The 26,067-nt window shown below is 44.1% G+C and overlaps 1 protein-coding gene across 4 annotated transcripts in view; it reads left to right on the forward strand.

Moving 5' to 3' along the window:
• WAPL (WAPL cohesin release factor) overlaps positions 1–26,067 on the forward strand; it is a 133,819-nt gene that overhangs the window by 79,100 nt on the left and 28,652 nt on the right. For all 4 annotated transcript variants that reach the window (XM_069753190.1, XM_069753191.1, XM_069753187.1 and 1 more), the window contains 6 exons: positions 173–397; positions 736–847; positions 8,930–9,027; positions 13,495–13,571; positions 13,675–13,850; positions 14,009–14,124. In XM_069753190.1, the coding sequence (XP_069609291.1) occupies positions 173–397; positions 736–847; positions 8,930–9,027; positions 13,495–13,571; positions 13,675–13,850; positions 14,009–14,124 (804 nt within the window). The remainder of the gene's footprint in view (positions 1–172; positions 398–735; positions 848–8,929; positions 9,028–13,494; positions 13,572–13,674; positions 13,851–14,008; positions 14,125–26,067) is intronic.

Below are 26,067 nucleotides of genomic sequence, written 5' to 3' on the forward strand. Positions count from 1 at the left end.
CGTCTTTTTTGTTTGTGAAAGCATCGAAATAGTCTGTGCATCTGTAGACACAGTTCTCCAGTAGTCACAGCAGCACTGACTCGGGTACAGTCCATAGTCGAGACTGGCCATTATTCCACTGTTAACATGTGTGTTAGTTTTATTATTATTATTATTATTATTCTCTCATCAGAATTTAGCACTTTGCACCGCTGCACTCATGTACATACTCAGCAGAGACCGCCTAAACATGGACCTTGACCGAGCAAGTCTAGACCTTATGATCAGACTTCTAGAAATGGAGCAAGATACCACCTCCAGGCACATGAATGAGAAAGATATGAACAAAATAAAAGAGAAAATTAGGAAGCTCTGTGAAACCGTGCACAACAAACATCTAGACTTGGAAAACATCACGGTAAGCTGTGTCTTTGCTGTTAGTCCATTTAGCTGCCGTTTTATAGGAATCACCATATGCTGCACATATCTGGTCTAGACCGACCTGAGAGCCTTACACTCAAGTCTCCAGGAAGGATTGTTCTCCAGAAATCCCCAAAAAAGGAAACCTATTACGCCTACCCGATTTAACACTTACATGTGCACATCATGAAGCATCATAGCGGGTGTGTTTCTACCCAGTTGGTTGTTGGTAGTGATGGCTTATGATGAATATTACATTCTGTACACCACTATGATGAGCGTTTGCTATAGGTTATTATGTATCTTACGTATATAATCTTTTTTCTTGTTTTTCAGACTGGCCATCTAGCTATGGAGACTTTGTTATCTTTGACCTCCAAGCGTGCAGGAGATTGGTTTAAGGAAGAGCTTAGACTTTTAGGCGGACTGGACCATATTGTAGATAAAGGTATGTTTGATGAAATGACTGAGTAGCAAAGCCAAGTTAGGGTACCGTCACACTATACGATTTACCTACGATCACGACCAGCGATATGACCTGGCCGTGATCGTAGGTAAATCGTAGTGTGGGAGCTGTCACACAGACAGCTCTCCAGCGACCAACGATGCCGAGGTCCCCGGGTAACCAGGGTAAACATCGGGTAACTAAGCGCAGGACCGCGCTTAGTTACCCGATGTTTACCCTGGTTACAAGCGTTAAACTAAAAAAAAACAAACAGCACATACTTACATTCTGGTGTCCGTCAGGTCCCTTGCCGTCTCTGCTTCCCGCACTGTGACTGCCGGCCGTAAAGTGAAAGTGAAAGCACAGCCGCTTTTTTACTTATTGCATGCTTCAATAGTCTCCATGGGAGACTAGAAACTGCAGTTATGTGATCGACTCTGCTACATACAGGCGATGATCAGATTGCCTGTATGTAGCATTTAAACAACCGTGGAGGGATCGCAAATCCACCCGCGGCTGTTGCGGGCACATGTCAGCTGTACAGATCAGCTGTTATGTGCCCGGAAAGGTGCGGGCTTAGCGCCGGAGCCCGCACCAAACAGGGTGAGTCCAACATCGACATACTATTTTGCCCCATGTCGGAAAGGGGTTAAAGTGGTGAAACAACAATTTAGAAGTTTGTGTAAAAAAAAAAAAAATTGCAAAGCTGCTTTTGATGCCATTTTTCGAGTGCTGTAACGTTTTCAATTTTCGTGATATGGAGTTGTGTGAGGGCTTGTTTTTGCTTCCCGAGCTGATGTTGTTTATTTATCATTTTGGGATAGATTCAGTGTTTTGATTGCCTCTTATGTTTTTTTTTGTGATGTGGTGGCTGAAAAATCACAAATCTGGTATTCAGATTTTTGTTTTTTCCCCCCTCACTTCAGTTTCCCATTTGGATTAATTTGATTTTGTGCTAGATTACTCTTTTACAAACACAGCGATAGCAAATGTGTATTTTTTTTTTCTTTGCTTCATTTTTAATAGGGGGGAAAAAGGGGGTTATTTGAATGTTTTAGAATTTTTTTTTTATTAAACTTTTTTCATTGTATTTGTTGAACCTCTGACCATTCGATTGCTTGTGCTATATACAGCAATTCCACAGTATACTATTGTTGCATATATGCAAACAAAAGCGGATAACAAGTATCCAGAGACACCACTCAGCAAGAACAATAATGAAAAAGTAGATAAAATAAATGAATTTTTATTTAACAAATTACACATTCAATTTCACAAGAAAACATGAATAAATTACTATGATACAAATAATTGAGGGAATAATCAAGTCAACAAGCGTGGTGATGCTGTAAACCGCCTGTCTGTGACGCCCTGACGTGCGTTTCGCGGATATGCTTTTTCCTTTCCTTGAGAAAGCACATCTGCGAAACGCCCGTCTGTGGTGTTGCGAACAGGCGGTTTACAGCATCATGGGTAAGCTATACATTGCATCCTTTTTTATTAGGTCAGTATATACATGTTATTTTTATATGTACTTGCTTATTAACTCGTATATTTCTGGCCACATGAAGTCTTTGCATTATTATATTTAAATACCTGCAGCCTGATTCTGTTCCGCTTCACCACTCTTGTTGACTTGATTATTCCCTCAATGTTTTTATTCCTCATACATGCATCATAGTAATTTTTTGATTCATGTTTTCTTAAATTTTAATGTGTAATTTGTTCAATAAAAATTCATGTATTTTATCTTTTTTCATTAGTGTTCTTTTTGAGTGTTGTCTCTGGATACTGTTATCCATTTTTGCTTAGATATTTGTATAAAGCACCCATTTACATTTTGTCTTTTTTTATAACGATTGGGATACTGAGTTGTTTTAAAACCCCTTTATATTTTGGATATGTTTGTAGATATATTTTGGTTATTGCTGCATATAGCAGAAATCGCGGTCTAATATGAACACAAGCCATGGGCTGGCTTTCATAGGAGTAAAGTAATGACAGGCACAGGTGTCTTGAAGAGCCCTAGCACGCCTGTTACAGGTGCGCCGTAATGCCGATTGGTGCATAGAATGATGCGCCCCTTTCCTTCTAGCATACAGTAAATACAGCCTGTCGGATATCCTTCTCAATTCTATTTCTGTCGAAAGTCCATCTGGCAGACACCTGCCCCTTAAAAATTAGAGTTTTGCAAGCATAATTAGCTTGCAGAATGCTAGTGTTTTCCAAGCGATCTGTAGCATCGCTTGAAAAACTGATTGACAGGTTGGTCACACTTGTCAAACATAGTGTTTGACGAGTGTGACCAACTTTTTACTGTTGATGCTGCCTTCCGAAGGCAGCCGATCTCCTCAGCGATGCACGCGGCGGCTTCTGCAAATTTAACCCCTTCCCGACCTTTGACGCACCGTATGCGTCATGAAAACCTGTGACAATCCGACCTGTGACGCAGCATATGCGTCATGGCCGGATTGGGCTCCTGCAGACGGGTTGAAAGGGTCAACTGTAATTTCACCCGGCCTGCAGGGACAGGGGGAGTTGTACTTTAGCCCCCCAACCCCCTCCGTGGCTATGATCTGTCTGATTGGCTGTTGAAAGTGACATTCCACTTTCAATCAGAGCGATAGTAATATTTCACCAATGAAAATTGGTGAAATATTACAATCCAGCCATGGCCCATGCTGCAATAGTATCAGCCATGGCTGGAGATCGTGATCTGACCCCCCCCACCGCCAGGTTCTATCACAGCGATCAAAATAAAAAAATTAATAAATAAACCCTTTCCCCCCCCCCATTATCACCCCCATAGGTAGGGACAAAAATAAAATAAAGAATTTTTTTTTTCTTTGCCCCACTAGGGTTAGGGTTAGTTCACACTGCGTCTAAGCAGTCCGTTAGACGGACTACGTTACACCACGGCATAAACGTTACGGCCGCCATTGACAGCAATGTTGGACGCATCACTAGCGCACGCCCACAATGGGTGTACGCTAGGGATGTGCCGTGATTGAGTGACGGACCCGGAGACGCGGGCTGCAGCGTTTCCGGGTCCGTCACTGGTAGCGCAGATAGAGCTAGCAGATGCTCTATCTGCGCTAGCGCGATGCAAACGTCGGCACTTGCGCTAGGAGCAGCCCGTTAGCGTATGTGCTGAACGGGCTGCTGCTAGCGCAGTGTGAACCTGGCCTTAGGGTTAGGGTTACGGCTAGAATTAGGGTTAGGACTAGGGTTAGGGTTAGAATTAGGCTTTGTGCACACGGTGCGGATTTGGCTGCGGATCTGCAGCAGATTTGGCTGCGGATCCGCAGCGGATTGGCCGCTGTGGATTCGTAGCAGTTTTCCATCAGGTTTACAGTACCATGTAAACCTATGGAAAACCAAATCCGCTGTGCCCATAGTGCGGAAAATACCGCGCGGAAACGCTATGTTGTATTTTCAGCAGCATGTCAATTCTTTGTGCGGATTCCGCAGCGTTTTACACCTGTTCCTCAATAGGAATCCGCAGGTGAAATCCGCACAAAAACACTGGAAATCCGCGGTACTGCATTTTACCTGCGGATTTTTCAAAAATGGTGCGGAAAAATCTCACACGAATCCGCAACGTGGGCACATAGCCTTAGGTTTAGGGTTGGAATTAGGGCTAGGGTTGGAAATAGGGTTAAGATTAGGCTGTGGTTAGGGTTAGGGGTTTTGTGGTTAGGGGTGTGTTGGGGTTAGGGTTGTGATTAGGGTTATGGCTAGAGTTGGGATTAGGGTTAGGGGTGTGTTGGGGTTAGTGTTGGAGTTAGAATTGAGGGGTTTCCGCTGTTACGGCACATCATGGGTCTCCAAACACAACATGGCGCCACCATTGATTCCAGTCAATCTTGCATTCAAAAAGTCAAATGGTGCTCCCTCACTTCCGAGCCCCGACGTGCGCCCAAGCAGTGGTTTACCCCCACATATGGGGTACCAGCATACTCGGGACAAACTGGGCAACAATTATTGGGGTCCAATTTCTCCTGTTACCCTTGTGAAAATAAAAAAGTGCTTGCTAAAACATCATTTTTGAGGAGAGAAAAATTATTTTTTATTTTCACGGCTCTGTGTTATAAACTTCTAGATTAGTTCTAGTTTCCAAAATGGGGTCACATGTGGGGGATCTCCAATGTTTAGGCACACAGGGGCTCTCCAAACGCGACATGGTGTCAGCAAACGATTGGAGCTAATTTTTCATTCAAAAAGTCAAATGGCGCGCCTTCCCTTCTCACATGTGAGGTATGAGTGTACTCGGGAGAAATTGCCCAATACATTTTAGGATCCATTTTATCCTGTTGCCCATGTGGAAATGAACAAATTGAGGCTAAAAGAAATTTTTTGTGAAAAAAAAAAAAAGTACTTTTTCATTTTTACGGATCAATTTGTGAAGCACCTGGGGGTTCAACGTGCTCACTATGCATCTAGATAAGCTCCTTGGGGGGTCTAGTTTCCAAAATGGGGTCACTTGTGGGGGAGCTCCAATGTTTAGGCACACAGGGGCTCTCCAAACCCGACATGGTATCCGCTAAAGATTGGAGCCAATTTTTCATTGAAAAAGTCAAATGGCGCTCCTTCCCTTCCGAGCCCTGTCGTGCGCCCAAATAGTGGTTCCCCCCCACATATGGGGTATCGGTGTACTCATGACAAATTGTACAATAAATAAATTTAAAAAATTGTTGCTTAACCCCTTCATGACCGGGGGATTTTTCGTTTTTCCGTGTTCGTTTTTCGCTCCCCTCCTTCCCAGAGCCATAACTTTTTTATTTTTCCGTCAATTTGGCCATGTGAGGGCTTATTTTTTGCGGGACGAGTTGTACTTTTGAACGACATCATTGGTTTTAGCATGTTGTGTACTAGAAAACGGGAAAAAAATTCCAAGTGCGGTGAAATTGCAAAAAAAAGTGCAATCCCACATTGGTTTTTTGTTTGGCTTTTTTGCTAGGTTCACTAAATGCTTAAACTGACCTGCCATTATGATTCTCCAGGTCATTACGAGTTCATAGACACCTAACATGACTAGGTTATTTTTTTATCTAAGTGGTGAAAAAAAATTCCAAACTTTGCTAAAAAAAAAAAAAAAAAAAAATTGCGCCATTTTCCAATACTCGTAGCGTCTCCATTTTTCATCATCTGGGGTCGGTTGAGGGCTTATTTTTTGCGTGCCGAGATGACGTTTTTAATGATAGCATGTTGGTGCAGATACGTTTTTTTGATCGCCCGTTATTGCATTTTAATGCAATGTCGCGGCGACCAAAAAAACGTAATTCTGGTGTTTCGAATTTTTTTCCCGCTACGCTGTTTAGTGATCAGGTTAATACTTTTTTTTAATTGATAGATCGGGCGATTCTGAGCGCGGCGATACCAAATATGCGTAGATTTGATATTTTTTTTATTGATTTATTTTGATTGGGGCGAAAGGGGGGTGATTTAAACTTTTATGTTTTTTTTATTTTTTTCACATTTTTTTAAACTTTTTTTCTTAACTTTTGCCATGCTTCAATAGCCTCCATGAGAGGCTAGAAGCAGGCACAGCACGATCGGCTCTGCTACATAGCAGCGATCTGCTGATCGCTGCTATGTAGCAGAAATGGAGGTGTGCTGTGAGCGCCGACCACAGGGTGGCGCTCACAGCCACCGCTCATCAGTAACCATAGAGGTCTCTGGGACCTCTATGGCTACAATATACAAGCATCGCCGACCCCCGATCATGTGACGGGGGTCGACGATGACGTCATTTCCGGCCGCCCGGCCGGAAGCGGTAGTTAAATGCCGCTGTCTGCGTTTGACAGCGGCATTTAACTAGTTAATAGGTGTGGGCAGATCGCGATTCTGCCCGCACCTATTGCGGGCACATGTCAGCTGTTCAAAACAGCTAACATGTCCCGGCTTTGATGCGGGCTCACCGCGGAGCCCTGCATCAAAGCAGGGGAGCCGGCATCGGACGGTATAGTACGTCCGATGCCGGTAAGGGGTTAAACATCATTTTTGTGACTAAAAAGTTAAATGTTCATTTTTTCCTTCCATGTTTCTTCTGCTGCTGTGAAGCACCTGAAGGGTTAATAAACTTCTTGAATGTGGTTTTGAGTACCTTGAGGGGTGCAGTTTTTAGAATGGTGTCACTTTTGGGTATTTTCAGCCATATAGACCCCTCAAACTGACTTCAAATGTGAGGTGGTCCCTAAAAAAAAATGGTTTTGTAAATTTTCCTGTAAAAATGAGAAATCGCTAGTCAAATTTTAACCCTTATAACTTCCTAGCAAAAAAGAATTTTGGTTCCAAAATTGTGCTGATGTAAAGTAGACATGTGGGTAATGTTATTTATTAACTATTTTGTGTCACATAACTTTCGTTTAACAGAATAAAAATGCAAAATTTGAAAATTGCAAAATTTTCAAAATTTTTGCCAAATTTCCATTTTTTTCACAAATAAACGCAAAAATTATTGACCTAAATTTACCACTAACATGAAGCCGAATATGTCACGAAAAAAACAACCGCTAGGATTCGTTGAAGCGTTCCTGAGTTACTACCTCATAAAGGGACACTGGTCAGAATTACAAAAAACGGCCAGGTCATTAACCCTGCTGTTCTGTTGGTCAAAAATGACCGAATTTGAACTTCAATATTCTTTAAAATATTCAAGATGCGGCTCTGAAACCCGTGGCCGACCGACCCATCCTCATTTAAGTCAATCAACCACAAGTTTCAGAACCGCATCTTGAACACCCCAAAAAATACCAAAGTTCAAAATAGGTCTCCCCAGACCGAACAGAACAGCAGGGTTAAGGTCAAAATAGGCTGGGTCATGAAGGGGTTAATGAACATGCTGCATTTTTTTCTGGAATGCGATTCCGCTCAGGAAAACAACGCAGCATGTGCACAAAAAATGCGGATTGCATTCTATTAAATAGGATGCTTAATGTGAGCGTTATGTTCGCGGTTTTATAGTGAAAAACCGTGAAAAAAACGCGAAAAATCTGCTACGTGTGCACACAGCCTTACTGGTGATCAGAAGGGCTGCTGATAGATGGAGTCCCATCTATCGGCCCGTATACTGTACATACTGCAGAATGAATATTAATGAGGGTTCTTAGGAACATTGTGTTTTTATAATTTGTCATACAGGCTAAACAGGTATGACCCGACAAACGAGCAAAACACTTGTTCATCGGTGAGATGTGTAAACCAGCGTGGCGATGCTGAGAAAAATGGTAGCCTATGCTCACAGAGAAGTCTATTTCTGACTGTTTTCTGCACATCTGAAGTGGGATCTGCCTGTGTTGGGGTGCTTTTACATTGTGCTTTTCTCCACGTTCATGTGTCCCGTCAGGGATTGCGTCTGAATCTCCTCTCCATACGGGATTCGTATGTATGCCCTGATGGGGTCATAGACTATAATGGTGCCAACAGAGCGAATGTGCGCTCTGACGTGCATTGTTTTCGAGCATATACGCCTAGTGGAGGTGGACACTCGGGTGCAGTCTGTTCCATCTAAGTGTCCGCCTCCAGTAGGCGTATAGCCTGAAAATGATGCATGTCAGAGTGCACGTTTGCTTTGCCGGCCTTATAGCGTGGAGGTGTGGATGCAATCTCGAGCGGGACTCAAGAACGTGAGAAAAGCGCAATGTGAAAGCACCATGTTCAGTCGGAATCCATCTGATAGAGGTGTTGTGCTCATACCCTTCTGCATTATGTCAGCTGCTATCCAACCCTTCTTCTCCATATCCCAGTCTACAGATAGTGTAATCCCTAATGTAGGACTTTTCCGCACTCGGTTGATTTGTAGCAGAGATGTCTGTAGCTGTTGTTTTATCTGAGCGAGGCTTACAGAACAGCGTGACACAGATGCATGGGACTGGTTTTCAGTGGCTGGAAATTTTTCCCAACAAATCTGTCCTGTTGGAATATATTCTTATTAGCCAAGAGGCGTGGCACCTGGCGAATCCCGTGTTCTAGTTTTCAGAAAGCCACTGATGTCTTCTGAGATATTGCTATGACATAGACATTAATAAGATATGTTGCATGTCCTTGACTAGAACACAGCAATAACATTTTTTTCCCTGACAGTTAAAGAATGTGTGAATCATCTCGACAGTGATGAAGATCAGGAAATATTAGTTGCAGTTTTGTGGGGAGCTGAGAGATGCTTAAGAGTTTTGGAGAGTGTAAGTAACTTTCTATAAATGCGTTATGATCAGTGTCGTGTGTATCTGGTGAACTCTATAAAATTTGTCTTGTTGCCAAGATGCACAAATGCCAAACGTGGTGGTCAAATGTGGAAACTTTGCGGCACAAACTGCTTGCATCAACTAACTCCCTTAAAACGCATGTGATTTTTTTTTTTTTTTTTTTTTTTACATACTTTATCAGAAAGTAAACCAAGAGAACACGGGTGTAAAGGCCGCCATACATTTTAGATGGCTATCTGCCGAATGATGGTTTGGCTAAACGTTCCACATAGTTTCCCATACACAAAAGCGCTGGTTCAGCCAAGAACTCCCCTGTTGTCTGGCGGTGGATTATCTGAGGGACAATGGGATCGGTGGTAAGAAATCAGACAAGCTATATCGATATTTCCGCTGCCGATAAATTGTTCAGGGCTCCCTTTCATTTTAGACGGTCAGTCAAACTCGTCGATATTTGCAAGTTTGGTCAACATTAGTCTGTGGATGGGCGACTTTTGTGAGTTTCCTGCTAATTCCAGTCATTGTTGACCTAGCAGGTAGGGTTTGAGGCTACGTGGGTCGACACAGCAGTGGTGAAGAAATCCTGATTCAACATTTGATTTATAGTCACAAGTTGGATGACGTCTTGTTATTGATGAACAATGAGGAAAGCAAAAGATTCTCCTTGATGCACTTTTTCTTCTGTTTTCTATTCAAAATGCAGACACACAAGTGAACCCAGAAGTTTCCCATAATAATTAATGGGGCTGTCTTCTTCTGTTTGCTTCCGTAATTAAACTGATCCTCTTTTGACATGAATTTGTTTTTTCCGTTAGTGAACAGAACAGTCACACAATGTACAAATGCACATGTGAATGTTACCCAAGACCTTTGAGACATCTGGCTGTGCCTGCGGAGAGTAGAAGGAATGCAGGTCTTGCATGTAGCCACACGATGGGTGGTTATAAAAAATTCACTTGCTCTATATGGAACTACTTTGTTTTTGTTCCGCCACATTTACAGCTGGTGCATTCTGGATCCCAACAAATCAATATGGGCCCCTAGACTCTCATCCTCACCATACGGGCACAATTGTGCATGTTCGTTTGCGGCTACGTGAACGTTCCTAAAATTTTAGAATTGACCCTTTAATGTTAATATTGTATGTCTACACACCTTTGATGATTACGTGAAGAAAATTGAAGCATTATTCCAGGAAATTAAAAACGGATTTGGGTTTACTCAGGTTTGTGCCTGGTCACTTGAGAATTTTGTAATGCTGCTTTTACTTGCTATTTTTTGGAGATGTGGGATTGTTCTCCAGAAGCTTTGCACCCTTACTGCTTTATTTCTACAGTTTCGATATTATAATGGGTGTACAGTATAATGAACACACAAGTTCTACCAGGGCATGATGGACAATGGTTATTACTAGCTTTGTGACCCCGAAACCGGCACTCGGCAAGTGACAAAATATTTATAATAGTTAAAAGAAATCTGGCACCACCTTTTTATTACCCCACCTGACAGCAGCATAGTGTAGCAGCAGAGACCCTGTTTCCAGCGATATGTCACTTACTTTACTGGTTGCTGAAGTTTAGATAAAAAGTTTTACCTGTTGTAGATCTACCAGATCTCTGAAAGTTGAGCTCTGTATCATCCAATACACGCCACTGTTTGGCCGCTTTCTGCATGTGCACAGTTTACACAGAAAGCTGACAATCGGTGGTGGGGACGGGTTTGTACAGAATCATGAATATGCTGGCCTACCTTTCAGCATGTTCACTAGTCCTCCAGTAAAAAAAATAACTGATTTATCAGCAGGAGATTATCACAACTACAGCTATTAGTCCAGTTATTGTCACTTTGCTGGAATCGGGATCACTGGAAAGTGAGATTTATGGGCCTACCGTCTAGCTGCCATGTCCCACTGACCTGGAGCCCCAAAAATAAAACTTCTCATCTGTTATCTGCATCCCTGATGTCTCCAGTAGTAGATCAGATATACCGTACATGGTGGACAGCAGTCTGAGCAGCCTCTAATTACCTAAGTAGCCCTGGTATCTCCAGTATTAGATCAGACAGGTTTGACAGCAGTGTCAGTAGTCTCTTCTTACCTCAGCACTCTTAGTATCTCCAGTATTAAATCAGATGGATATGGTGGACAGCAGTGCGAGCAACTTCTGCTTACCTCAGCACTTCTGTTATCTCCAGTATTAGATCAGACAGATAGGGTGGTCAGCAGTGTGAGAAGCCTCTTCTTACCTCGGCACCCCTGGTATCTCCAGTATTAGATCAGACAGATAGGACGGACAGCAATGTGAGCAGCCTCTTCTTACCTCATCACCCCTGGTAGCTCCAGTATTAGATCAGACAGATAGGGTGGTCAGCAGTGTGAGCAGCCTCTTCTTACCTCAGCACCCCTGGTAGCTCCAGTATTAGATCAGACAGATAGGACGGACAGCAATGTGAGCAGCCTCTTCTTACCTCCGCACCCCTGGTATCTCCAGTATTAGATCAGATAGATATTGTGGACAGCAGTGTGAACAGATTCTTCTTACCTCATCACCCCTGGTAGCTCCAGTATTAGATCAGACAGATAGGGTGGTCAGCAGTGTGAGCAGCCTCTTCTTACCTCAGCACCCCTGGTAGCTCCAGTATTAGATCAGACAGATAGGACGGACAGCAATGTGAGCAGCCTCTTCTTACCTCCGCACCCCTGGTATCTCCAGTATTAGATCAGATAGATATTGTGGACAGCAGTGTGAACAGATTCTTCTTACCTCAGCACCCCTGGTAGCTCCAGTATTAGATCAGACAGATAGGACGGACAGCAATGTGAGCAGCCTCTTCTTACCTCAGCACCCCTGGTAGCTCCAGTATTAGATCAGACAGATAGGACGGACAGCAATGTGAGCAGCCTCTTCTTACCTCAGCACCCCTGGTATCTCCAGTATTAGATCAGATAGATATTGTGGACAGCAGTGTGAACAGCTTCTTCTTACCTCAGCACCCCTGGTATCTCCAGTATTAGATCAGACAGATAGGGTGGTCAGCAGTGTGAGCAGCTTCTTCTTACCTCAGCACCCCTGGTAGCTCCAGTATTAGATCAGACAGATAGGACGGACAGCAATGTGAGCAGCCTCTTCTTACCTCAGCACCCCTGGTATCTCCAGTATTAGATCAGATAAATATTGTGGACAGCAGTGTGAACAGCTTCTTCTTACCTCAGCACCCCTGGTATCTCCAGTATTAGATCAGACAGATAGGGTGGTCAGCAGTGTGAGCAGCCTCTTCGTACCTCAGCACCCCTGGTATCTCCAGTATTAGATCAGATAGATATTGTGGACAGCAGTGTGAACAGCTTCTTCTTACCTCAGCACCCCTGGTATCTCCAGTATTAGATCAGATAGATATTGTGGACAGCAGTGTGAACAGCTTCTTCTTACCTCAGCACTTCTGTTACCTTCAGTATTAGATCAGATGGATATGGTGGACAGCAGTGTGAGCAGCCTCTTCGTACCTCAGCACCCCTGGTATCTCCAGTATTAGATCAGATAGATATTGTGGACAGCAGTGTGAACAGCTTCTTCTTACCTCAGCACTTCTGTTACCTTCAGTATTAGATCAGATGGATATGGTGGACAGCAGTGTGAGCAGCCTCTTCTCACCTCTGCACCCCTGGTATCGCTAGAATTACATAATATTCACTGTATTCCATCTTCCTACACATGAAGGGGCAGAGCTTCCTACTGCACATGCTCACAGGCTCTTGTCCTAATATTCTATAACAGGTTTGTATTAGTGTAACAAGGTGGCAGTCATTTTAATCCAATACTGATTATCTGTCTAGGCAAAATATTCTTGTTTTGCTTATTTAAAAGTATTCAGGAATTTTATAGTGACATTTCCTTTTAGTTTTTATTTTTTCTATTTCCCGAGAACTCCTTTAAACATACATGTGTGACGTTTACTAGCTTGATATTTCCAGTAATCCAACACATTGACAAAATGTGTACTGTAGAGAAATTCTACTTTTGCCAACAAGTAGGGAACCCAGTAGATTTCCAATGTTGCTTATTAGTGATAAGCGAGCGTGCTTGGACAAGGTGTTATCAGAGAATGCTCGTGTTCGGAGCGTCTTTGGAGTGCTCAAACAATATGTTCGAGTCCCTGCGGCTCCCTGTCTCGCAGCTGTTCGACAGCCACAACACATGCAGGGATTGACTGTTAGGAAGACATGCAGCCACGGGGACTCGAACATAATATCCGAGCACGCGGAAGATGCTCTTATTAGCACTATTGCTTATGTATTGGTGTTTCACATTTTTTACATTTGTATCTCAATTGTTTTTTTAATGCGTTAAAGTTTAAAAAACAAAAAAACAAAACACTACTTGTTAAATACCCTGGCATCATTTGTATGATTAGACAGGTCTACAGTGATGTGTTTTCTGCTATTCTCAGGTGACTGTGCACAATCCAGAAAACCAGAGCTACCTGATTGCATACAAGGACTCCCAGCTCATTGTGTCCTCTGCAAAGTAAGTACACCTATTCCCTTTCATCTCCTATTAGATCATGTGGGGTCGGACGTTATGTGGCAGGGTTTGTGATTGCTTTAGGATTTCTTTTCTCTTTGTACAGAGCTCTTAGACACTGTGAGGAGTTCATCCAGAGATATAACCGAGCTGAAGACAGCATCTGCATTCCTTACAACAAGTCGCTTATACACCACAGTGCGGGCGGTCACGTTGGCAAAGCCGTGGAGGACTGTATGAGGGCCATCATTGGCGTGCTGCTTAATTTAACACATGACAATGGTATGAACACGCAACATCTGCTTTATGTCAGTACAGCGCCACTGACAGAGAGCTGTGACCCTGCTGACAGTGCAGTGCCTGGGCTTAGCAGGCGCTCGCTCTGTGTGATGGGAAGCAGTTTTTACAGTAATAAAGCTAATGATATGTTTGTTCTGCAGAATGGGGCAGCACAAAGACTGGTGAGCAGGACAATCTAATAAGCACTGCAATGAACTGTGTTCTTCAAGTTCCAAAATACCTACCTCAAGAACAGAGATTTGACATTAGAGTTTTGGTAAGTTTCGATCTGTCATTGAAACAGCAAATTAATGCTGTAATGGATTATTTGGAAATTATTATATTGAAACATCTGTGACAAATTGCACAATTCATCAGTGACATTTAAGCTCTTTCTGACCGCTTTAATCTAATGGGTAGTTGTGTTTTTATTTTTATTATGCATTTTTTAACCGAAGAAAAATAGAAAAAATTAGAGTCCGGCTCAACAGGACTGGATTTTCCTTATCTTTTTCAAAAGAAAATCTTGTGCATGCAAAAGAAAAATTAACATGGTCGACATGACCCAGTCGACGCGTTTCGGCTGCACTAGGCAGTCTTGCTAATGAGTCATGAGTAAGACTGCCTAGTGCAGTCGAAACGCGTCGACTGGATCATGTGGAACATTTACATTTTTCTTTTGTATGCACTATATTTTCTTTTGAAAAGAAAAAGAAAGTCCAGTCCTGTTGAGCCAGAGTCCTGTTGAGCCAGACTCCAATTTTTTCTATTTTCCTTGATGTGAGGCCAGGGCGAGGCCTGTGTCTGGGCCCCAGGTGGATGAGCATATTGCAAGTGGGTGAGCTGGAATCAAGTTTCTATATATTTTTTAACCCCTTTAGGCAATAGCCATTTCCCGTTTTTTTTTTCTTCTTCCAAGAGCCATAACTTTTTTATTAATATTTCTGTAATAACCAAGAGTTTTTTTTTTTTTTTGCAAGACAGGCTGTACTTTTGAATGGCACCATTGATTTTACCATATAGTGGAAAATGTGAAAGGAAAAAAAAAATCCAAGTGCGGTGAAATTTAACCCCTTAGTGACCAGGCCAAATTTTTTAAATCTGACCAGTGTCACTTTGTGGTAATAACTCGGGAATTCTTCAACAAATCAGTGATTTTTCGTGGCACATTATAATTGTAATGGTATATTTAGATCAATATGTTTTGTTTATAAAAAATATCAAAAATTTGACAAAAATGTAAAAAAAAAAACTAGCACTTTTCAAACTTTGAATGATTACCCTTTAATCCGGATAGTCATACCACAGAAAGACATGAATAAATAACATTTCCCACATGTCTGCTTTACACAAGCACAATTTATAAAATGTTTTTTTATTTTGTTACATTTTTAAACCTCCTAAAATTCTAGCAGCAATTTTTCATTTTTTTTTTCAAGGAAATGTACAAAATGTATTTTTTTAGGGACCGATGTGGGTTTGAAGTGACTTTGGGGGTCCCATACATTGGAAAACCTCCAAAAGTGATACCATTTTAAAAACGACACCCCTCGACAAATAGAAAACTGTTGTCAGGAAGTTTATTAACCCTTCAGATGGTTTTCAGGAATTAATGCAAAGTGGCATGACAGAAATGAGTGTATTTTTACCACCTAAGTGTCTCTAACTTCTGAACAGGTTACTACAGCTGCCAACCTCTAGGGCTGCTATTTGGCCGTGAATTGCCATGACAAACATCAGGACCACACAATCATGATCTCTGGGTACCAATGGAGTTAAATAGGAAGCCCCCACACCCTGTTAACCATTTATATGATGTAGTCAATTTTAACAGCAGCATTTAAGAGGTTAAACAGATTTGGACGGTGTCAACGCTGATCGTGGCTGATGCAGCACGTTGTCAGCTATAGTGGACAGCCGACAGCTGCTGGATTGTCACGTGTATGGGGATGCTACTCTCTTATATTGCAGGTCAGTAAAAAGACGTATTGGCTGTCATTAAGAGGTTAAAAAAGTGCAATTCCATGATTGTGTGTTTTCTCCTTCGCCTCATTGGGGGACACAGACCGTGGGTGTATGCTGCTGCCACCAGGAGGCTGACACTAAGTAATACAAAAAAAGTTCGCTCCTCCCCTGCAGTATACACCCTCCTGCTGGCTCCCAGCTAACCAGTTCTTGCTTAGTGTCCGTTGGAGGCACATGGGTCTGCTATTCAGACCCAAAGAACTCTTTTTTACCGTTTTTTACTTTTTACTACGGTCGAATGGGGCGACGGATTCTTTCATGTTCCGATCTCCTCGAACCAACAACAGGCGAGCACGGGAGTTTTACCTCTCCGTATCCTCTCCTGCGACGTGGGAAGCCACTGCCTGAGCTGATTCTATGGGCGACGTGCCCCTTCTAGGGCACCGATCTCCCCCCTCCCTTATCAGACGAGCACTGGAGTTTCACCTTCAGTATCCTCTTCTGCCGCCAGGCCTATTGCCGGACATTCAGCCCTGTCCACCAGGTTTTACCCTCGGCTGTACAGAGGCACCTTCCAGTGTGGCGTCCGAGCAGCCCCCACTGCATCACCACTGAAAAAGCGGATGATGGAAGGAGGCAGACGGTTACTCTCCACCCCCCTTTTGCAGGGATGGTGGATGGAGGCTCCCCAACCCTGCAGTCCCATCTACCTGGGCACAGCTCTGACCTGCAGCATCTGCCAATATTGGGGTAAGTGCTGTGAGATTTCGTTCTTTCTGGCGGTCAGAGGAGGGCTCCATAGCGGCAGGGTCTCCACAGAACTTCGCGGCCTTTTTTCCCTCTCTCTGCGGGTGCGCGTCGGCCGAAGCCATAAATTTAGTCCCCGGCTTCGGCCCTGTTTAGGCCGCATCCCGGGAAGCCCCGCCCACCGCCAGCATCCTTCTAGCGGCTCCGCCCCCCTATTCAGGCGCTTCTCGTTCCTGACGAGATCTCGGCGGCCATCTTCTTCCTCCTCCATTGCCGGTCATTATTTCTTCTGGAGGGGGCTGCGGCCGGCGGTTTTTCAGCGCTGAAGTCAGCGCTATTCCAGACGGGGGACTCAGAATCTGAGTAAGGTGAATCGCCCAATATCCCCTCCCCTCCCCCCCCCCCCCCCTTCCCTGGCACGCATCCCGGCAGCATCCCGGCAGCATTAAGGGACTAGCTTTCCCTGTTTTTTTTATATACTTCAGGCCTGCAATCTCTGGTGCTCCTGCAACTACAGAGTGTATAGTTCAGTGGTAAGGTGTGCAGGCTTGCAAACAGAGAGCTGAGAGTTCCCAGCAACGAAAGTTAATTTTTAACCTCCGGTCTCATGACCTCATTCCCTGGTATTTGATACTCTGCCCAGTAGTCGCTGGGCCCATAGGTGCATCCCCAGCTTTCCATGCCTTTTTAATAAACCCAGGACCAGCATTCCCTGGTTTTAAGGGTCCCCTAGTTTTAAAAGGGTCACATCCCCAGCATTCTCTGCTTTGTCAGAAGCCGGTCACCTTTTCCTTAGTACTTAATCAGGCCAGTATGCCCTGGTCTTAAAGGCACATGACAAGTATGCCCTCGTCTTAAAGGCACATGACCAGCATTCCTGTTCTTAAAGGCACATGACCAGCTTGCTGGTCTTAAAGGTACATGTCCAGCATTCCTCTCATGACCAGTATTCCTGGTCTTAAAGGCACGTGACCAGCATGCCCTGGTCTTAAAGACTCGTGACCAGTATACCCTGATCTTAAAGGCACGTGACCAGCATGCCCTGGTCTTAAAGACTCGTGACCAGTATACCCTGATCTTAAAGGCACATGACCAGTATGCCCTGGTCTTAAAGGCACGTGACCAGTATTTCCTGGTCTTAAACACAATAACCAGTATGCCCTGGTCTTAAAGGCACATGACTAGTACGTCCTGGCTTTCAAGGCACATGACCAGTATGCCCTGGTCTTAAAGGTACACGACCAGTATGCCCTGGTCTTTAAGGCATGTGACCATTATGCCCTGGACTTAAAGGCTCAGGACCAGTACGCCCTGGTCTTAAACGCAAATGACCAGCATGCCCTGGTTTTAAAGGCACATGACCAGTATCTCCTGGACTTAAAGGTACATGACTAGTATGTCCTGGTTCTTAAGGGCTCATGACCAGTAGGCCCTGGTCCTTGAAGGCACTTGTCCAGCATGCCCTGCTTTTAAAGGCACAAGAACAGTATGTCATCTTACTAAAGGCACAAGACCAGTATTCCCTGGTCTTAAAGGCACATGACCAGTAACCCCTAGTCTTAAAGGCGCATGACCAGTATTTACTGGTCTTAAGGGCACATCATCTATCCTAAGCTGGTCACCCTAACTGAGCTCTGGAGCACTCAACATGCTCCCTCTCCTACAATGGGAGCCGTCGGCCAGCAGGGGCCGCAAGTATTCTAGAAAAACGTACAGGTTCTAGAAAATCTCCATCAACAAATTGACGGGCGATGCACTGGACAGAAACCTCTAAGTAGGATTCCATACCTGGTCGGAATTTTATGGGCGACGGGTCCCTTAAAGGGCTCCGATTTCCCCCCACACCTTCAACAGACGAGCACACGGAGTGTCGCCTCCATGTATCTTCTTCTGCTCCCAGGCCTATCGCCAGACAACCTGCCCTGTCCACTCGGAAACCTCAATTCTGGGGATGTACGGAGGCACACATTTGTGGCCTCCCAACAAGGAGGGTTTTGTATCAGATGCAAGAAAGCGGACAATTCCTCTCCACGTCCCTGTTAAGAAGATGGTGGATCGAGGTTTTTTCCTTATTTTCTTCTCTGCACGACGATGGCAGAGACCTGCTGGTTACAGCCCCGCATTCTGCCACTTGGCAGACTATCCGGGCAGAATTTCTTGTGGTATTCCTACCAGTATCCTGGCCGGTGTATCATCAATTAATATACCACAGACGGTCGGATAGCAAATCTAGTTCGTTCCGTCTTGTGGTTTCGGGTTCAGCGCTCTACCCTTCCTTAGCCGCCTCATGGGTTGCCTGACCAAAGGGAAGGAATGAAAGTCTCCGGGTCACAGACCTTAACTTCTTCGTTCCACAGTATAGCTGGCCAATCAAATCTTCTGAGCGGGAGACTAGCAAGGGATCGTATCTCTTCTTCAGACTCAACCAGCAGTGGAAGCATTGTCCAGGACAGTCTAGATCTAAGGGATCTTGGTTCCAAAATGGAGGGAATGAAAAGTATCACCATTCCTGGACCTCAAACTTCTAACAACCTTTGACAAGGCCCTTTCTTTTTTCGGATGGAGTTCCTCCGCTCAGCCATTACTTCAACAGTAAAAGGTGGTTTTTTTCTGGCATCCATCGACTTTCGGGATTCTTACCCTCACATGCCTATTTCTCCTCTCTACATTAATCTCTTCGCCTTTCCATTCGCGAACAGCATTTTCACGACCTGACCCTTCGGCCTGGCTACCACACCAGAGTGGTCGCAAGGGTCATGACGGCTGTCATGTGCTTCTTGCACCTTAGAAGCATGGTCCTCCTGCCCTATTTGGTCGACTTTGTAGCCACTCTCCTAGGACTACGCTGAGTCGTCTATATCACTTGCAATTACCTCTCTACTGGGCTAGCAGCTAAACTTAGACAAGTTTTTTCCTTCATTCCCAGCCCAGCAGATCCTCTTTGAGGATGATCCTGCCCAAGTAGGATGGTTATTCTCTCTCGAGTCTAGGTCGTGGCCCTTCTACAGGGAGCTTGCGCACTTGATCTCTCATTCCCTCGGTTCATTCAATTCGCTAGGAGGGTTCTGAGGGAAAGGACGTCAACGGAAGCAGTTTCCTTCGCTGCGCTCGTTTTCTGCAAGTCAATCAGGCTCTCAAAGGGTAGTCGCTGAGCTCCTTCCTCTTCCAGAGCCTTCTCCTGGCCCAATGGCTATTAGGAAATACCATTGCCAGTTTTCTTCTCCCGATCATCTCTCTGTAGATCCGAACGGTACGGCTATTCCTTCAGCAGGTCCTCTGCCTTCTGGTGGGTCTTCAGTTGGATAATGCCACGGCTGTGCCACAAGTTAACCATCTAGCAAGTACCCACAGTCAAGCGCTATGACTAAGGTACCTCACACTCTCTGATGGGCCGAGATCTATCTTCGGTGATCTCAACAGTTCATTCCCTGGAGTAGAGCACTGGGCGGCAGACATATTCAGCCGTCCGGGTTTCTCCTCAAGTGAGTGGGAACTTCACTCGGAAGTCTTCCATCGGACCTGCCTTCACTGGAGTACTCCAGAGGTAGTTCGGATGGCGTCCAAGCTGAACGCCAATGTACTCCAGTTCATGGTTTGGCCTCGCGATCCAAGTCCATCGCAGTGCATGCTCTGTTCTTCCATGGTACCAATTTCCATAACCCCTCTTCCACTACGTCTGAAATCTTTTCGGAAGCGGGAAGGGCCCCAGTGATCCCGGGAGACCCGCACTGACCATGTCAGGTTTTTCTCGCTTACGGTACTAGTATTTTTCCGTCTTATTGCGACAAGCTGGAAATATGGTCTTTCTCGCAGGGAGCCTTAACCTGTAGTTCTTCCCTACCGCGTACCGTTAAATCCGTGGGTCCTTAATGGTTCTGGGCATCTTACAGTGGACTCCTTTTTTGATCCGGATAGACTTTTCTATCAGGGAGGGTCTCTCCCCTTCTTTCTCTGCGTTCTTGTCCTCCTGATGAGTCTTCAGATCTCGACGCTCTGTTCTTTATCTTTTTTCCTTATTACCATCAAGGCAAGGTTGCCCTCTAGCCATCCCCTTCCCTCGTTGCCAAGGGGTATTATATTCCCACTGTTGCAGGGGCATCGTCCTCTCATCTCCTTCGGCTCTAGTCCACAAAGCAGAATGGGTTCTCCATAATCTGGAAGAAGCGAGTGCTCCGAGTAGGTACGTATCGAGGACGACGTCCTTCCAAAGGTTGGACACTTTACTAGGATTTTTCGATGGTAAGTAGGCTTCCTGACGGTCGCAGGAAGGGTTTAGCCATTTTCTTCGGCCATGTTAGCCTGGTGGATTCTTTTCTCCATCCAGGAGTCCTTCCGTGCTAGATGTCAGCCTTTCTCCCTGTCTGTGGGCTCTAGGCGCCAGACGTCGACAAGCACGACCGCAAGCTTGTGAATTCCTCCAGAGCGCATGCATTCTTGAAGCACTATAATTCACTCACTTCCACAGATGTGAGTCTGGGCAGGCGGACTTTGCAGGCCGCGGTGGCGCACTTGTAAGTAGCGGCTACACGGCCTGAGGTGATGTTGTCCCCACCCAGGGACTGCTTTGGGACGTCCCATGGTCTGTGTCCCCCAATGAGGCGAAGGAGAAATAGGGATTTTTGTGTACTCACCGTAAAATCCTTTTCTCCGAGCCATTCATTGGGGGACACAGCTCCCACCCTGTTATTAGCTTATGCTTTGTTTTTATCTTTTGATATGTTATGCTCTTATATATAATGTGACATGCTTTACGCTTAGATGTCGTTATTGATCTCCTACTGCTTTTGCACCGAACTGGTTAGCTGGGAGCCAGCAGGAGGGTGTATACTGCAGGGGAGGAGCTAACTTTTTTTGTATTACTTAGTGTCAGCCTCCTGGTGGCAGCAGCATACACCCATGGTCTGTGTCCCCCAATGAATGGCTCGGAGAAAAGGATTTTACGGTGAGTACACAAAAATCCCTATTTTTTGTTTTTTATTTACCATGTTCACTATATGGTAAAACTGATCTGGAAATATGATTCTCCAGGTCAGTACATGCAGGCAGATACCAAACATGTATAGTTTTATTTGAGTTGTGAAAACGCCTTTTATTGGATTTTTGCAGCGTCCCAAAAACATAACTCTGGCGTTTTGATTTTTTTTTTCATTAAACCATTTGCTGATCTGATTAGTTTACTTTTAGATTTTGATCAGATGTTTCTGAATGCAGCGATACCAAATGTGTATTTTTCTTTTCTTAGTTTTAATTTCAATGGGGGGTTGATTTCAACTTTTATAATTTGCTTTTTTTTTCTTCATATTTTTAAAGCTGTTTTTTTTTTTTATCCCTTCACTTTTTACTGTATTGTGAGTAGTCCCCTTAGGACACTTGATGCTGCGATTGTCCGATCGCCTTTGCTGCATATAACAGAAATCACGATCTCTTATGAACATCGGTCGCGAGCCGGCTTTCATAAGAGTATCATGATGACAGGCACAGTGGTCTTCTGCAAACACTCAGCTGTCATGACTACCCATCGGCGGTCCTTGATCACGTGACAATAGTGTGTTTTATTTGTGACGCGTTTCCTGTCGGGGTTAACAAAACCCAGGAATAAATTCTGCTTTACAGTGTTACCAAGAGTTAATTATCTTGTCACCAGGCTACAATCCTCCTCAGTTGTTGTCTAGTTTTATGAAGCTTCAAAGAGGGGAAACACTGTACTCTCGTTCCCATAAAAATGTGTTTTTATTGCAAAATGTTTAAAACCTGCTTGCAGGAGTGTACAGGTGCATAAGACAGACGATGGCCGTTTCGCACACAATGGGGGTCAACGTTTGTTTGCAGAAGGTTGTCCAGTCTCAGCAGCCTTTTAAACGCTTTAATAATTTGCCTGCGTTTTCACTGCAACAGTTAAGGGCTTTATTCTGAGGCATCGTATTTCTATAAAGCTACAGAATTAAAACTGCATGGAACCATTAATGAGATATTCTGGGAAATAGTGACTTGATTGGAAAAAAAAAAAGAAAACCCACATTCTTATAATTACTTTTAATTGCTGTATATAAGCTCTTCCTGTTTGTTAGGTTTATGATAATGGCCGGTCAGGAGCATAGCTGGAGAGATTGTGCCAGAACAAACTGTGATCGCTATGAAATTGAAGCTGGTGGGGGAGGGGAGGTGTACCAGGATACTGTGTGCATCATGGAGGAGGAGGAGGAGGGCTGGGAGCCAGGCTCTGGTGGGAAGCCGTTTTTCTAACAGGGTCAGGAAGTGCTGCTGTTAGGCTACTTTCACATTTCCGTCTTTTCAGATCCGTCACAATCCGTTGATTTTTGAGAATGCAGGAACTTGTATTAGCGACGGATTGTGACGGATGGCCATCCGTTTTATCCGTCGTGCACTGGATCCGTCGTAAAATAGCGATCCGTCCTGCAGAGAAAACGTTCATTGTAACGTTTTTTGTGCACGAAGGAAAATCGGTCAGCGACGCATCCGGGCTCCCCGTCGTCTGCTCCAATGGATGTCTTTGGACGCAGGATCTGTCGCTGACCGTCACACACTGGAATCCAGCGACGGATCCAGTTTTCCCCCTTCGGAGCATGCCCGGAAGGATTTTCAAGTCCGGCAAAAAGTCAGTCTCTCTTCTCTCTCCCCGGACATTTAATTCCCGGAATTTCTCTACGACGGATCCGTCATTACACTGGATCCGTCGCACACGTTTTTCCCTATTTTCATGACGTCCGTCTATAAGACATTTTGCTGCACCACGACGGACCCCAGAAAACGGAAGTGTGAAAGTAGCCTTAGTGTCTACTCAGTAGCAAACCACGTCTCCCACCTCAGCCTGTACCTGTACCTCGGCCCTCCTCCTCACCATCACTTCTGTTGTCTGCTGTCTGTGGATGCAGCTAATATGGTATCACACATCTCCCCTGGGTCTCTTCATAGTGAACAAGAAGGCCGGAGGGCTCCCATAAGTGTGCAGTCCGCTATACTGACACAACCCAACCTTGTCTGTGCTTCGCAAGTGTCATCTTAAGAAACCATAGTAAACCTATTAATTGCCCCCCATGATAGGTAAAAGCATGTATAAAGGAGTTTATCTACGTCTGGGGGACTTTCTGTATTTCCTCCCCTTCCAAGAGCCATAACTGTTGGTTTTTATTTTTCCATCCACATTGCCATATGGGGGCTCGATTATTGCGTGACGAGTTGTAGTTTTGATGACTTTTTTCATGTTACCATTCAGTGCACTGGAAAATAGGAAAAAAAATCCAAGTGTGGTGAAATTGTGCAGAAAACGCAAATCCACCATAGAATTTTTAGGTTTTGGTTTTACGTCTATTGTGCTGCTAAAAAAGAAACAGACATACAAACTGATAACATGATTATCCAGGTCACTACAATTATGGCAATGCTAAACATGTACATTGATTTTTATTTTTTTAATTTTTTTAATTTTTTTTTGTGGTCCAAAATTAATATTTACTTTTAATTTTGAATCTATCTATTTAGGCTATATGCACACGTTGCAGATTTCCTGCAGAACTGCAGCGGTTTTTCCGCGCAGAAACGCTGCAGATCTGCAAGTGATTTACTGTACAATGTAAATCGGTGGCAAAAAAAAAAAAAAATGCTGTGCTAATGGCTCTGAAAACTCTGCACGGAAAACTCAGCAGATTAAAAAAAAAAGGACCATGTCACTTCTTTTGCGCAGATCTGCAGTGTTTCTGCACGCATTCCATTATAGAAATCCGCAGGGGTAAAATGCATGAAAACAGCACAAAATCTGCAAGAAAAAAGCATCAGGGTATGTTTCCACGTTCATGAAACGCTGCGTAGAGCCGCAGCATCAAACACGCAGCGTCCAGATGTTACAGCATAGTGGAGGGGATTTCATGAAATCCCGTCTCCACTATGCATTAAAAGACGCATGCGGCAGACCCGCGGAAACAGACATGCGGCGCGTCTTTTAAGAACGCTGAAACAACGCAAGGACAGCGCAGGTGACCTGCCAGTGACCTCAGGTGCAGATTTGGTCAGGATTTTACCTGCATCAAATCCTGATGCAATCCTGAACGTGGACACATACCCTCAAACCTGCACCTGCGTTTTCTGCCAAGAGATGCAGAATCCGCACAGAAAATTCCAGAGGCAAATCTGCTATGTGTGCACATACCCTTAATGTTTTCAGGGGCATGGGCTAGTCCCTAATGTATTGAGCATGTGTTGGTGGTCAATTCTGACATGCTCAGTAGGATCTTGTCACATAGTGCACATTCTTCTCAGTGGGGTGACAATCTGCTCCCGCACCGGCTCTGATAAGTGACGAGCCGGCAAGAGTGTAAGGATAGAACGAGCGAGCAAAGACCAGCACCGCCCCGCATGTGATGTCAAACAGTTTCAGCAACAGTGAATATGCTTTTGCAAATCATGGGGTGTGATAACATGATTAATGGATGATTAGTCTGGGGTAAACAGTACCCTCTTGACTGGTCACTCACTATCCCAAACTACAATTTAATGCTTATAAAAGAATAAGCCACTAAAAAGGGCTTGTTTGAAAGTGTATTAAGGGTAGAGTAAAGACTTGTGGGGGTTTTTAGGTTTGTGTTGGAGCGATCAGTTTTTCTTTAGCCTGCTGCAGTGCAGAGTTCACAGCTACACAGCTCGGAACTGTTGTATAATGTCTTCCATGTTGCTTCTCTCGGTGTATGGTATGTGTGAGCTATTACAGCAGGTGGTCTCCTCCCACTAGTTCAGATACCACTAAAAATTGGAGGTGGAGCCTTCAGAGGGGAAACTATTGAGTAATGCAGGATACAAGGCTTTTAATAGCAGCCAAAAAGTTATTCTGCATGGACGTATGCACTCAACATAATCCTTAACCTGAAATGACAGACTTTAACCCCTGTCTGCCATATGCAGTTTTCAAGTCAGAAATGTCACGTAATGACTTCAGAATCATTGGGAAGCAGACTTCTAAAGTTTGGGGTTTTTTTAGACACCTTATACCTCGTTAGAGGTAAATTTAGGTTAACATCTTTGCGTTAAGTTATGAAAATATTTATATAATTGTTTGGGAAATTTTTCTAAAATAAGTAATTGTCAATCATTCAATTTTTAGGACATTGTACCCGATAGTCATAGCCCAAAAAGAAGCACTCCCATCAAAATTTGTATGGCAACACTCCATAACAGTAGGAAACCACAGAGATCAGATCAAAAAGTGTAATTCGTAAATAGTATAATTTAAAAATAAGTATTTTATTGTTTCAACATAAAATCATACACAATGTTCTAAAAGGGTGGGTCAAACCAAACAGAAGTTGAGAGCAGCTAAATGACAGATATGGTAAGGTAAGTAAGAAAGGCAAGTAATTGTTCTATGAAGTATAACCTAAATATTAAAGACACCGTAAGTAGGCGTATTAAATGCTTTGATAAAGTTTATTTGTTGGTTAGTAGTGAGTCTCCTAAGTATCCAACATTAATATCAGCTGAATCCCACTAAGAGTAAACC

Source organism: Ranitomeya imitator, chromosome 2, assembly GCF_032444005.1.
Source record: "Ranitomeya imitator isolate aRanImi1 chromosome 2, aRanImi1.pri, whole genome shotgun sequence".
NCBI classification, from domain to species: Eukaryota; Metazoa; Chordata; class Amphibia; order Anura; family Dendrobatidae; genus Ranitomeya; species Ranitomeya imitator.